Source organism: Globicephala melas, chromosome 3 (genome assembly GCF_963455315.2).
Source record: "Globicephala melas chromosome 3, mGloMel1.2, whole genome shotgun sequence".
Lineage (NCBI taxonomy): Eukaryota > Metazoa > Chordata > Mammalia > Artiodactyla > Delphinidae > Globicephala > Globicephala melas.
The window spans coordinates 124039342-124054882 of NC_083316.1; the positions used below are offsets into that span (position 1 = coordinate 124039342).

A 15541-nucleotide genomic window follows, 5' to 3' on the forward strand; every position below is an offset into this window, starting at 1 on the left:
AGTATTTGACTTTCTTTGTCTGACTTATTTAACTTAGCACAGTGCCCTCAGGATTCATCCAAGTTGTCACTAATGGAAGGATTTCCTTTTCTCATGACTGAATAATAGTCCATTGTCTGTGTCTGTGTGTGTGTGTGTCTTGGCTCTTGTGAATAATAAAATCTGTTTTTTTTTCAGATTTTTATTGGAGTATAGTTGATTTACAATGTTGTATTAGTTTCAGGTATGCGGCAAAGTGAACGAGTTATACATATATCCACTCTTTGTTTTTAGATTCTTTTCCCATATAGGCCATTACAGAGTAGTGAGTAGAGTTCCCTGTGCTATACAGCAGGTTCTTATTAGTTATCTATTTTATATATAGTAGTGTGTATATGTCAATCCCAATCTCCCAATTTATCCCTCCCAAAATGTGTTATTTAAAAAAAAACATTTTACTGAAGTATAATAGTCATATAGAAAAAGTGTATATATCATAAGTGTACAGCTATTACTAAGTGATCATATCTGTGATATTAACACCAGATCAAGAAATAAGATATCACCAGCAGACCAGAAACCCGATCATGCTTCCTCCTGAATAACCTGGTTTTGAGCTGAGCTTTCTCTTGGGGAAGAAAACAACATTCATTATTCATTTTGTCATTTATTTAGCTATCATTTATGCATTCTACAAATAATTATTAAGCACCTACTATTTTCCAAGCATTACTGTGCATATGAGAACAATAGCCATAAACAAAACAGATACAACTCTCTACACTTATGGAGTTTATACTGGAAGAACACAGATCATAGATGATGCGAATAAATAAAATGTAATAGCAAGGGGGAAATAAAGTAGAAAAATGCTATAGTAAATGCTGGGATACAATTTTAAGTAGCTTGTACAGGAAAGAGCTCTCTGAGAAGGTGACATTTGCACCTCCTAAAGGGATCAATTCCATACATGTAAGTGAGGGGAGAACATTCCAAGAAGAGGAACAGCAAAGCCTTGAGGCAGGGATCACAGTACAGCAAGGAGCCCAGTACAGTTGACAGAGTGACCACAGAGACGGTTATAAAGGAGGCAATCATTAAAGTAACAGGAGGCCATCTTATGTAGGATTTTGTAGACCATTTTAAAGGCGTTAGCTATTATTCTGAATGAAGGTTTTGAAAAGAGCAGTGACGTGATGTGATTTATGTTTTGAAAGAATGCCTCTGCCTGCTGAATTGAAAATACACTGCAGAAGGACAAGAGAAAAAGCTAGACAGCTAGTTAGCCACAGCAGTAATCCACAGAGGCTGGTTTATACTATGGTGGTAGTGGTGGAGGTCATGAGAAGTGGATGAATCCTAGGTCTGTTTTGGAGGTGGAGAATTTGTTCAGAGTTGATGTGCTATGTAAGAAAAGAGAAGCATAATTCTGTCTTTGTTGCTTCTTTATAATCCTTTATTTTAGTAGTTCAATCTTGGGGCAGCAGATACCTGAAAAATACTAAGGATATACCTGGTTCAGTCCTACCTTTACCAGTGATTCTTAGAAGGGGCTTGTCTAAACTCTCCCTGAATTATCTCTATTGATAAGGAACTCACCAGAGTCTAAAACAGTCCCTTTAGATGTTTGAATTATTTAACAAAACAAATTAGAAAATACTTCTTTATGCCTCTGAAATAATTATCAACAGACTACTATTACATTTTCTATTTCTTCTCAGAAAGTGGTTTTCAAGGAATTTGTTAATTCCATCTAAGTGGTCAAATTTATTGGCACACAGTTATTAATAACATTTCCACATTATCCTTTTAATATCTATATTTATATAGTGTACCACTTTTTATTTTTAATATTGCTAATGTGTGTTTCTTGCATTTTGTCAATTTTGTAAATAGTTTATCGATTTATTAATCTTTTCACACAACCAATGTTTGGCTTTGTTCTGTTTTCTATTTCATAAATTTCTTTTCTTTATTATTTGTTTTCTTCTATTTCCTCTGAGCTTAATTTGCTCATTATTTGCTAGTTTCTTGAAATGGAGGTTTATTGATTTTAAAACTTTTTATGTATTTACTTACTTAAAACTCTCCTTCAAATCACTGAGTTAGCTACTGAGTTTTGATATTTTGTATTTTCATTATCATTCAGTTCAAAACACTTCTACATTCCATTATGATTAGAGTCATGAGTTCTTTAGAAGTGTGTTGCTTAATTTCTAAATACTGAGGAATTTTATAGCTATCGTATTTATTACTATAATTATTCCACTGTGATCCTAAAACTTACATTTTATGACTTCAATTTTGAAATTTATCAACACTGGCTTAATGACCCAGAATATGGTCTATTTTGGCAACAACTTCATGTCCACTTGAAAGGAATGTATAGTCTGCAGCTGTCAGATACAGAGGTCTATAAATGTCATTTAGGTCAAGCTGGTTAATTTTGTTTTTCAAATATTATACATTGATATTTTTTGTCTGGGGTATCAATTATAAAAAGAAGTATGTTAATATTTCCATTTATGTTTGCAAATTTGCCTATTTCTCCCTCAGTCAGTCAATTTTTGCCTCAGATATTTTGAAACTATAGGTACATAAATGTTTGGGATTGTTAATTACTGAACTTATTATTTTATAATTAGAAATTCTCTTCTTTATCTCTGCTATTACTTCTTGTCCTAAATTCTACTTTGTGGGATATTAATATAGATATACCACCTTTTGTATGATGAGTGTTTGCATGTATATATTTTCCATCCTTTTACTTTTAACCTACTGGTTGAAATATAAAGATATAGTTAAAGAATCATTAGAGAAATGCAAATCAAAACTACAATGAGGTATCACCTCACACCGATCAGAATGGCCATCATCAAAATATCTACAAATAATAAATGCTGGAGAGGGTGTGGAGAAAAGGGAACCCTCTTGCACTGTTGGTGGGAATGTAAATTGATACAGCCACTATGGAGAACAGTATGGAGGTTCCTTAAAAAACTAAAAATAGCACTACCATATGACCCAGCAATCCCACTACTGGGCATATACCCCGAGAAAACCATAATTCAAAAAGAGTCATGTACCACTATGTTCATTGCAGCTCTATTTACAATAGCCAGGACATGGAGCAACCTAAGTGCCCATTGACAGATGAATGCATAAAGATGTGGCACATATATACATTGGAATATTACTCAGCCATAAAAAGAAATGAAATTGAGTTATTTGTAGTGAGGTGGATGGACCTAGAGTCTGTCATACAGAGTGAAGTAAGTCAGAAAGGGAAAAGCAAATACTGTATGCTAACACATATACACATATATATGGAATGTAAAAAAAAAAGGTTCTGAAGAACCTAGGGGAGGGACAGGAATAAAGACGCAGACGTAGAGAATGGACTTGAGGACACGGGGAGGGGGAAGGGTAAGCTGGGACGAAGTGAGAGAGTGGCATGGACATATATACACTACCAAATGTAAAATAGATAGCTAGTGGGAAGCAGCCACATAGCACAGGGAGATCAGCTCGGTGCTTTGCAACCACCTAGAGGGGTGAGATAGGGAGGGTGGGAGGGAGATGCAGAGGGAGGAGAAATGGAGATATACATATAAGTATAGCTGATTCACTTTGTTATATAGCAGAAACTAACACACCATTGTAAAGCAATTATACTCCAATAAAGATGTTAAAAATAGTTATTATTAAAAAAAGATATAAAGTATACTTCTTGTAAATATTATAAGTTGAGTCATTTTGTTTCTCCAGTCTGATAATGTCTGTTCTTTAACTGAAGTACTTGGTCCTATTAATATTTAATGTAATTATTGACACCACTGAATTTTAGTCTTTCATAATCCTATTTTTAAAATTTCTCTGTGTTTTTTTCCCTTTGGTCCTACTTTAAGATTAATAAAGTTGTTGTTATTATTATTATCATCATCATCATTATTAAACTCACACTTCCAAAAGACTAGCAACAACAAATAATCTTCCTTCTTCTACATGAAAAATCTATGTATTTTTCACCTTGGGAAACATACTGACAACTAACATATACTGAGCACTTAGTGTGTGCCAAACACTGTATTATGTATGCATATAAATGCATTATCTGATTTGATTCCCTAAAACAAATGAGGCAAAAGCTATAATTATTTATGTTTTTCAGATGAGAAACTAAGGCTCAGAGAAGTCAGATAAATCACTTCTCTAATTAGTGGCAGAGCTGGAACTCAAAAACCCATATGGTTACCCAGCATTTACCTCTGAGTCTCTCCTTTCTAGATTGTATATAACCAGTGTCTTCATTTAAGAAAAAAAAAAGGGATATTATTTCTTGCATGGTAGTTTTTGTCCTATGGGCATACCTCAGTTTATCTGTGCCCAGTATCATGTAGGATTTCTGTTTTCTTATTGCTTTGTTTTTCCTTGTATCTTGGTTTAGCTACTTAACTTCCCTAGTAAAAAGAAGCCAAATCTAGGAGGTTAAATCTACCTAACAGTGGTGTGAAACGAATATGTGAGTTTGTATAACCTATGTTACAGTTCCTTTACTAACCATTTATTCATACATGATTGAGGAAAGCAAGAGGTTTCCCCCAAGCTCATATCTCTTGAGTGCCATTGAGCAAATGTACTTTATGTTTTGCTTGTTCAGAACTCTGAGATGTGCAAACACTACCGAGTATTACCCAGGATGGGTTACCTTTGTCCAGTGGATTTACAGCCTGTCTGTGGTGATGATGGCCAGACATACGGCAATCCTTGCAGGCTCTGTCATGAAAATCTGTAAGTATACAAGTCCAATGAGTCCATCTTCCAGTGTAGAGGCTCTTGATGACAGTGCTGACCCACAGCAGTGTACTGATATGAATGTGAGGTGTGTTGCAAACAATTTACTAATCGTAGCAGTTAAAATTCAAATGTTGTGAATGATCTTATTCATGCATAAAATAGAGAGGATTTAAGGTTATCCCTTTAATAAAACTGTTCATATAGTTTACTGAGTGGAAGAGAAAGGAAAAAGTGGTGGGGTTACAATAATTAGAGAAAATCTAAGCCCATGTGCACTCATGGGAGCGTGAACATCATCTACCCTTCGTGTAAAGAGAAAAAAGTTGAAAATCATTGTGATACAGAGTCAGCCCAGCCTCTAATCTCTAATGGCCTTATGACTACCTGATAGTCACAGATTTCCCATCCTCTCCAAGTCTTCTTGGAGCAGGAAGTGCTATCGTGCAGAAGAAAGCACACTGGAGCAACCGGCAGACCTATTCTCAATTTATCACAATCTATCTGCAGGCATATTATCTCATCCTGAGATTCACTTTCTTCCCTGGAAAACTTGAGATAGTTCTCTGGGCCAGCTGACTTCACAGGATTATTGAGAAGAATAGCGATTTTTATTTTAGTTAAATACAAGGAATTTGTTTTAATACTTTAATTATTGGTTGTAGATTTGTTGTTGCTTTTCTGCTCAAATGCTATTTACTCTCACCTCCATTCACATTCTTCACCTGTTCCCAGCCTTCATTTGACCAGCTTTAAATAAGGGCATGGTGGCAAATCTTGACTTTTCTACCCCACCCCACCTCAGACTTACATTGCAGTCCATATATGTTCATTCTCTCCTTCTTAGAACACTGTAAGCAAGGCCCAGAATTTGAGGATGGGACTGATATCCTGCTTTTCAATCCCAGGAAAATATCTGAATTTACATTTATTTCCTTTTAAATCAACTAACTCACAAAAGCAAGAGCCATTCTGCAGTTCATATACATAGACTAAAATCTGAATATGAGTGCTTTATGTGTTATATCTGTAAGTCAGTCACTTTCATATTCACAGTTTCACTGAATCCTCACTGCTCACTACACAGTGGTATCATCTTCATTGCAAAGATGGTTAATCTGAGGCTCAGAGTCCAGGTAATTTGTTTAAAATGACAAAGCTAGGAAGTAGATCAGACTGGATTTTAATCTTGTTGATTTGGGTCTAAACACAGTTTTCTTTTCTCTCCACTACACTACTGTTATATCCAAGGCAGTAGTTCCTTAAACATTTGGGGAGCAAAGATTCCTTTGATAATATAGAGAAAGTTACCTCTTTCCACAAAGGAAAAGAAAATGCTGAAACATTAAAAATCTGTATGCATAATATCTGTGGGCACATAAATCTCTTGAGATCTATCCATGGATCTTACAGAGTTTTAATAATTAAGGAATCTTAATTCTTAAATGTCTTAAATGTTTAAGGAATGAGTACAACCATTCATGAATCTGTTGCTATATATGTCTTATTTTCACCCCAGAAATCCTTCAACTTCTCTTTATTGTAAATGTCAGGCCCTAAGTTATCCATCCAGTGCTCTACAAGCATTCCATTCACTGTATAAACCCACAGTAAGTTTACTCAAGGGAGCTTCAGAAATTACAGAAATGCCCATAATAAAAATATTGATAAAGGCTTGTTTAGCTAAAGAACTGTGAGTATACATTAGGAAGAGAAGATTCAGGCTAACCCAGGCAAGATGGAACATTATTGGTTTCCATGGTCTTAGAGGAAGTTATAGGGAAGCAGTTTCAACTTGCACAATGTTCAAAGACAAAATGAACTGTCTTGATAGACAGTGAGTTTCCTATCACCAGAGCAAACAAGTAGATGTTTGCTATATAATATTTCTTACGAGAAAGGCATTAAAATTCATCTTTTAAGATTCTTTCCAACTATTGATATAAAATTCATACTCTATGATCATATATTGTTATATTTTATAACATACATATAGAATTTATATATATTTATATAAAGTACATTTTACAAAATATATTCTATTTTATAATCTCCAAGTCACATTATAGGTATCCAATAAAGTCAAACTTCTCTCTGGGATCCGGTTTTCCCATCTATAAAATAATGACTTTTGCTCTAGATGATCTCCAAGTTTATTTCTGACATTCAACAATTCCATGACTGTATAGTGTACAGGAGAATGAAATGTGATGAAATAGATCCAGGCCTGGAGCACAAATCTGGGGCTCAATCAGGAGAGAGAGAATAAACCTGAATGATGCCTACTGGAAAATAGTTGAATGCAGATCCCGGCCCCTACCCCTAATTTCAGTTCTGGTTTGATGCCCAAATGTCATATTGATCCTTGGTTGTGTTTTGTCTTTTTTTTTCATTATAACTTTGAGTTTTCCCATCTTTGAAACTTCCTCTTCTGTTTTAGAATACGCCAAACTAATATACGCATACGCAGTGAAGGAAGGTGTGAGGAGAGCAACCCAGAAACAACACCTCTCAGCATGCCAGCATCTGTAAGTACACCAGTGTTCATGATTACAGTGTCAGAACCAGGTGGTTCTGCTTCTGTTCTCTTGAACTGAGTGATGGACAGTTCTCTGGCCAGGGAAATGATACTAGGTTAGATAACCCCAGAATTGGTCAAATCTTCGTTGTGAAGATAAGTGATTACTGAAATATGTGGAAATAAAAATATAGTAGTTAACATTTTTAAATGTTTACAGTTTACTGGGATCAATGACAGACTATGAGGAATGTACATAATGTAACACTTCTGCAGAGTTGATTTTATTTTCTGTGATCTGCAATACAAAGATGAGACAGAGACCAAGCGAGGTCAGACACTGAAAGAAGTGGACTTAAACCTTATATCCTCGTATCAATACTTTGCATTAAGCTGTTTACCAACATGAAAAGTTGCCTTTTTCATTTAAATCCCTACAAGGATGTTATGACACACATTACAGTACTTTCACCTTATCTGAGGTTTTGCTTTCCATGGTTGTAGTTACCCAAGGTCCAAAAATACTAAATGGAAAATTCCAAAAATAAACAACTCACAAGTTTTAAATTATGTGCTGTTCTGAGTAGCATGATGAGATCCTGTACCGTCCTGCTCCATCTCACCTTTTTCCAGCATAGCCCACCTCTTAGTCACTTACTAGCCATCTAGGTTATCAGATCAACTGTCATGACATCACAGTCTTTTGTTCAAATAACCCTTATTTGAAGGAATAATGCCCCCAGAGTGCAAGAGTAGTGACACTGGCAATTTGTATATGCCAAAGAAAAGCCCAAAAGTTCTTCTTCTATGTGCAAAGTAAAAGTTCTCACCTTAATAAGGGGGAAAAAAATATTGTGTGCTGAGGTGCTCAGACCTTTGGTAAGAATGAATCTTCTATCCACGAAATTGTGAAGAAGGAAAAAGAAATTTGTTAGTTTTGCTGCTCCACCTCAAAGTGCACAAGTTACAGCCACATTGTGTGATAAGTGCTTAGTTAAGATGGAAAAGGCATTAGATTTGTGGGTGGAAGACATGAATAGAAAATGTGTTCTGACTGGTGGCAAGGTGCTGGGCCAGAAAGCATCAAGCCTCTACCAAGACTTCAGCAAGGGATGCCGTGAAATCAGTGACACCAAGCCATTTACTACAAGTAAAGTATGGTTACAGAGATTCAGGAATAGATTTGGACTGAAAAATATAAAAATTACTGGAGTGGCTGCGTCTGCCAGTGAAGAAGCTGTGCCACATTTCTGACAGTTGAAAAGGTTGATTAAAGAGAAAGGATGTCATACAAAACAAGTCTTCAATTACAATGAGGCTCCTCTGAAAGAAGATACCCAACAGAACCTGCATTCATAAAAGTGCAAAGGAGGCACCAAGGCATAAAACATGGAAAGCCAGATTAACTCTGGTACATACCACAGGGCATATGATTAAGCCAGGCATAGTATACAGAGTGAAGAACCCACTTGCTCTCAAAAACAAAAATTATCTGCCTGTGTTCTGATACCATAATCAGAAAGCATGGGTGACAGCCATCTTGTTTATGGAATGATACCACCAATGCTTCAACCCAGAAGTGAAAAAATACTTGGAAGAGGAAGGCTTGGAATTTAAAGTCCTCCTAATAACAGACAATGCACCTGGCCATCCTGAATCTATTTGCTATGAAAATGAAAATTTCAAGGTTGTATTTTTGCTTCTATATATAACCTCATGACTTCAGCCCCTTGACCAGGGCATCATTCAATTTGTCAAGGTCACATACACCCGCCTGGTATTTGATTACATTTGATCAGCAATTGATGCAGACCCTAATCTGGACAAAATGCACTGCTGGAAACCATTCACTATTGCTGACACAATAACATTCCTCGAAGCTGCAATGGATAAATTAGACCTAGAAACTGTAAATGCCTGCTGGAAAAATGTATGAAGTCATGAATGATTTTAAAGGCTTCCTGGGGATCAATGGAGAAGTTAGGAAAATCATTCACAGGGCAAGACAAGTTGACGGAGAAGGATATTCTGACATGCTCGATGAAGTGGAAGAACATATTGAAGGCCACTGAGAAGTGTTAAAGACTGAGGAATTGGAAGAACTTACTGAGTCATCTACAGAGGGAGAGGAAGATGAAGAAATTGAAGCAGAACCAGCAATGTGAACATTACCAAAATTTGCCAAAGTGTTTCAAATTGCACAGATATTAAAGGAAAAAATTATGGAATACGATCCTTGGATGGAACACAGCATTAAAGTCACCCGTATGATCGCCAAAGGATTACAACCTTTGCAGCAACACTTTGATGAGTTAGAAAAAAAGAGTGACACCTTCCGATTACAATGTCCTTCCAAAAGTTTTTGGCAAAAAAACCCTTAAGCTATCAAAGATTCCCAACCATTGACATTATCTGCTCCTGTCATCCAGACATCAACATCGTCATAGTTTGATGGATTACCTGAAGCAGATGATCCTCCTTGTGACCTATTCAGAAGGTCAATGGTAGCCTAATGCTATGTCACAGTACCTATGTCATTCACCTCAATCTCATCACACAGGCACTGTATTATCTCATATCACCACAAGAAGGGGTGAGTACAGTGCAATAAGATATTTGAGAGAGAGAGAGAGAGAGAGAGAGGACCACATTCACATAACTTTATAATTGTTTATTTTATTATTGTTGTTGTTAATCTCTAACTGTGCCTAATTTATAAATTAAACTTTATCAGAGGTATGTATGTATAGGAAAAAAGCATAGTATATATGGGGTTGGGTGCTATCTGTGGTTTCAGGCATCCACTGGGGATCTTGGAACATATATCCCGAGGGTAAGGAAGACCAATGTGTTGAGTTTAATATTCTCCCTGGTGATGGCATTTGAGGAATCTCTTCCTCAGGCAAGATGATATGTGACCTGGGGAAAAAACTAGGAATTTTCAAATAAGAGAAAACTTTTTGTCACCAGATAAATATGGGTTCAGAGTTTTTGATGTTTTTCATATGTGAGACCTTTGGCAAATCACATAAATACGTAAACCAAAGCTCTCACTGAGTTATTGAAAATATTTAATAAATACTTTTAAGCATTTGGCCCAGTGTTTAAAAAGCAATGGCATTTATTATTATTATCAGGCCTAGGAGCCTAAAGTATGAATGTAGAGAAACAGACCCTGGCACAATGCTTATTTCTTTTAAATAATTTTAATAAATTTATATTTGGTATTAAAATATACTTATCTTTAATAAAACAATATTTTAGTAAGATTTGATAGCTAGTTATTATTATTCACAACTGTTTTTACTCTATTCCACTGGCACAGAAAGCTTTGGCAATAATGGAATTAAAAACAGTTCTGCCAGACGTGAGGATCTTAAGCAATACTAGATGAGACCATATTCAGAAGAACTCAGCGAGCCTTGATATGGGAAAGTGGAAAAACAAGAGCTATAAGCTAGGTGTTTCTGGTTTCACACTGGCAGCTGGAACGCAGGGTAGGAGGCAGGGTACTGGAATGAAGTCAGGAGACCTTCACTGTTTTCTCATGTGGGTTAAAAAAGTCATATATCTACTCTGGGCATTACACATATATAAAGAGAGGTTTTAAACTTTTGCTCTAGTCCCTATGTTGTGTTGGCTATCTTCTTAATCTTATTAGATATAAACTGTTAGTGGTCTGCTTCTCATTTTATTGCCAGAATATCCTGTCTCCCCATCTTAAAAACATACCTGGTCACGTACATCTCAAACAGGGAGGTAAAAATAATCTTTATGCAAGTCTTATAGACCACACCTTAGACTATGCCTTGCTGTAATCTCATGTAGACAACATGATGCAAACTACTTTATGAGGAATCTGCCATAGAATAATACTAATAAGATGTATTTATTCAAATAATGAAGCATCTTGCCAGAGCTAAGAACAAAAGGTTTTGCAACTTCCTTCCTTTCATTTTGGGGTGTTTTTTTTCTCGCTAGAGTTATGTAACAGGCATTATTAATGACAGGAATTATTTATGGTTTTATCTGATGGAACAAATCATTAGAGCAAGAGGTGTCCTGGGCATGGGTTCAATTCCTGCTGTATGATTCAATTATGTGATATTGGATACCCCAAGGTGATATGGGTGGGTCATGGCTCAGGACTGCTCTGAAAACCATTATGGGTGTAAATCCTGGAGGCTGGAAACTATTGCCTAAACCTTGTTCCTCTGTAGAAGATTCTCTAAGAGAGTCTGGAATCCCAAGAATGAATAAAAGGCCTGGCAGTCACAACTTTCCTGGAAAAATAGACTGAAAATCCTACTTTTACTTCCTATTCTACGAGGTACTTTTCATTATCCAGTAACTACTAAGATTAATTTAATATAGAGCTTTATCTGCTCTTTCCTTCTGCGTCCTCACAGTAAATCTGTATTTAGGGCAGGGATCATTATCTTTCCCACTTTACAGAAAATCAGCCTGGGAGAAATCCTGCAATTTACCAAAGTTAATCAGTATTTGTTCGGGGTCCACTGTAGCCCTGACTTCATTTCTTGTGCTCTGCCACCATCCTTTAGTTGTCAGGAGATTCTGAAAACCAAGGGCTCTAGAAAAGGCATTACCTCAATTAAATAAAGATTAGCTACACTGGAAGGAAATTCCTATGTTAAGAAAAATACCAGTACTATTTTCTGAGATGAATAAATGACTATTCTCAATTCCATGACAAAGATTTTCCAGGATTCAACAAGACCATAGCTTGCCAACTCAAATCAAAGGAAGCCTGATGGGGTTAATGTGAGAACTAAAGTGGAGGTTTGAGTTTGGAATAATAATGCTGCTAGTGTTCCAGGTAGTACCAGCAGACAAGATGCAGTTACCTTTTTTAAAAATTTAAACGTTGATTTAATGTTTTAAATGTTGATTTCAAGAATATACAACTACATGGATGAGTCAGGCAGGAAGACAGCTGATTAAAATCTCATGGCCTAAAACAAACTATAATAGTAAAGCATTAACTGTTAGAGGAATTAGACTTAAGTCCTGACCAAATGTGACATCTTGGCAAGTCAGTGAACTTCTCTGAAGTTTAATTTATTCCTTTGTGAAAAGATGTGAATGACACCTTCCTTTTTTCATTACCATGACGGTCTCATGTAATCAAAAGCAGAGTTCATTTTTGTATCCACCTCAACAGGTAGTATATACTAGATACTCAATAAATACTCACTGAATCAACGGAATAAAATGTGAAAGTGATTTGAAATTGTGCATTCTTAGCAGAATGCAGGAATCTATGGATTTCTTTGACTATGTTATTACCATCATAAATGTATAGCCTGCATTTCTACAATGTCTTTGAGTTTCTAACATCTAACCTACCCATCTTCTCTTGTAGGTCAAATGATGAAAGAGTTGGTGAAAGCCATGAGGGAAAATGTGTATTCCAATTCTGAATTGCCTACCTTCACCATCTGTATATACAAAGAATTCTTCAGAGCTCGTCTTATTTACTATAGAAAACAATACAGAACTGTTGGGGGAATGGACTCACTGACTTTCAGTCTTTTCCATCTCTTTCCTCCTAGATTCTGTGATCTGAGGGCACAGAGACATCTTCACCCAGTCTGTGCTGTAGAAACCTCCTGATCACAATGCTGTCTGTCCAACTGCTTGTTCAATAAAAGTAAACCCCGCAGAACGCCATTTCTGGGATTTCTTTGTCACTGCCTGGAAAATAGGAACTTGTTTTTGCAGAAGCTGAATGAACTCTACCTTTTTGTTTTTCTAAGCCTATAGGTGGATGGAGAATGCTTTCTTCAAATTCAAGTTGCTGTCACGGCTGGGAAGGAATGTCTAGAAGAGAGTTGGGGATGTAGGGGTTCCCAGGCAGCCAACAGCTATATAAAGCCAAACCAGATATGAATCAATAATTCATAATTTCCTGTATCAGGGCCTTGGACCCATACATAGTCTGGGGGAAGACCAAGGCAACAAGAGTTACCAAGCCCCATGTCAAGTGCTCAAGAGCTACATGTATTATAGCTAGAGGCTACTAGACAACGACCTAATACACATGAGAAATCCACCAGAGAATATAAGCACTAGATAGCAGATGGAACACGTATAAGCTCCTGCCTCAGTGCTGAAACACTCTCATGCTCAGAACCTTGCTACCGGTGTCCTGTGACAGTATCTAGTTACATTGTTCACTTGCAGATTCCAGGCTAATGCTGAACACACTGTAGATGGAGGAAGCTGTGGGGAATCCACCATGCTTCTAGTTGTTCTCAGCTCTAGAACTGTGCTGGGAATGGCAGGCCTACTTGGATTTGGGGAGTTAATTTTGTATTGATTCCTCTGCCCTTTTTCTTTTAGATAAGTTGCCACTAGGCCCATTATAGTAGGATTTTATGATCTTTGTCCTCTTTAACTGAGTGAAGATAAATCATTCCCTGTGTTTTTTTTTTTCTTTTTATGTTATCATTAAGAAAAAAGAAAAGACTTGTAAATCATTTTTCAAGCAGGAAAACACAGAGCCATTTTAGAAAAAAAAAAAAAATGAGAAAACAATGTTGCTATTTTCTTTGGTAATTCCAGGACATACAGAATGGGTTTACAGATACTATAACATCTGAGATTGTATCTCCTTCTTGGTTATTTCTAGGAAATCCAGAAATACCATTTTCCTGGCCAAGACATATGATTTTTGAGAAGTAGTCACTTTATGTCATTTTGAATATTTTATTGAGATAACAACAACAAGCCCCCTGTACTGCCTTCCTCATTATTATTTTGATTATGATTATCAGGTAATATGCACAGAAGACTATGTTCTCTCACAGTCAAGGCTTAAGCAACCCTTGATAATAATTCTGAGCACTAGGGAGAAAGTATGGCTCAGGGATATGGTGAGGTGAAGGATAGGGTGGTCTAGAACAGGATGAGACACAGGAATGGAGAAAATTCCAGGGACCCAGTCAAAGTCAAGGGTGAAGAGGGGGACAGAGGTCAGGGATGAAATGAGAATCAAGGAAAATAGGGAATGGACTGAGGCTCTGGGATTGGGGTTAAGAGTGTGAATGTGTTGAACACATTACTTGAGATTAAAAAAAAAACAACTGAAAGTTGTTTATTTTGGAGACACAATCTGGAGGCAAATATAAAATGTCATCTGTGTCAAAATGGTCACAACAAAATAGCTTTATTAACTATCAAGTAAACTGATTTTTGAGTTGCTTCCTGAGTTATATCTTGACATCCGAATGGGAGGTAAATGAAAACCAGACCCATCTTACTGACGTTTCACAAACCAGCCCTGAAATTCTAAACCGGGAAGTGACAAATGATCCTGAGATGGACCTAAAGAAGGCCAGACTATTTCTATCACCTCTTCCTGGTCACTACCACAGACTTATGCATTTCTCTATAACTATACTTCAGATTCCACTTTCAGAATGTGGGTTTTCATAGAAGTACCACTGTCAAACTCCTTATTTTTTCATGTCAGGAACTCACCTGAAGTCTCCCTCTCTCTCTCAAGGCTTCAGAAACAAGTACAGAGAGCACTTGTATAGACTACAGGTCAGAAAACTTTTTCACTAAAGAGCCAGATAGACTTTGTGGGATAAACAACCTCTGTCACAACCACTCAATGCTGCTGTTGTGTTAATATAATGAATTTACATTATGTAAATTCATATGCATAGCTATGTTCCAATAAAACTGTATTTATAAAAACAGGTGGTGGGCCAAGTTTGACCTGTAGGCTGTAACTCAGTTATAGTTAAGAATCTGTCTCTTTAGCTACATGTAAATCAATGAAATTAGAACATTCCCTCATACCATACACAAAAATAAACTCACAAAGACATGACACCATAAAACTCCTAGAGGAGAACATAGGCAAAACATTTTCTGACATAAATCGTAGAAATAGTTTCTTAGATTAGACTTCCAAGGAAAAGAAATAAAATTTTAAAAAAATCAAATGAGACCTAATCAAACTTAAAAGCTTTTGCACAGCAAAGGAAATCATCGACAAAACAAAAAGACAACCTACGGACTGGGAGAAAATATTTGCAAACGATGCAACTGACAAGGGATTAACTTCCAAAACATACAAACACCTCATACAACTCAATATAAAAAAAAACTCAATCAAAAAAAGGGCAAAAGATCTAAGCACACATTTTTCCAAAGAAGACACACAGATGGCCAACAGGCACATGAAAAGATGCTCAACATATCACTAATTATTAGGGA

The 15541-nt window shown here is 36.4% G+C and overlaps 1 protein-coding gene across 2 annotated transcripts in view; it reads left to right on the plus strand.

Annotated features, from left to right (window-relative positions):
• SPINK5 (serine peptidase inhibitor Kazal type 5) overlaps positions 1-12903 on the plus strand; it is a 132346-nt gene extending 119443 nt beyond the window's left edge. Inside the window, exons 26-28 of one of the 2 annotated variants that reach the window (XM_030847382.2) lie at positions 4640-4770; positions 7214-7301; positions 12675-12903. In XM_030847382.2, coding sequence (XP_030703242.1) covers positions 4640-4770; positions 7214-7301; positions 12675-12683 — 228 coding nt within the window. In that variant the 3' untranslated portion in view covers positions 12684-12903. Of the gene's footprint in view, positions 1-4639; positions 4771-7213; positions 7302-12674 lie in introns of those variants that run through there. The other variant, XR_009563473.1, reaches the window with a different exon arrangement.
• Positions 12904-15541: the final 2638 nt, after the last annotated feature.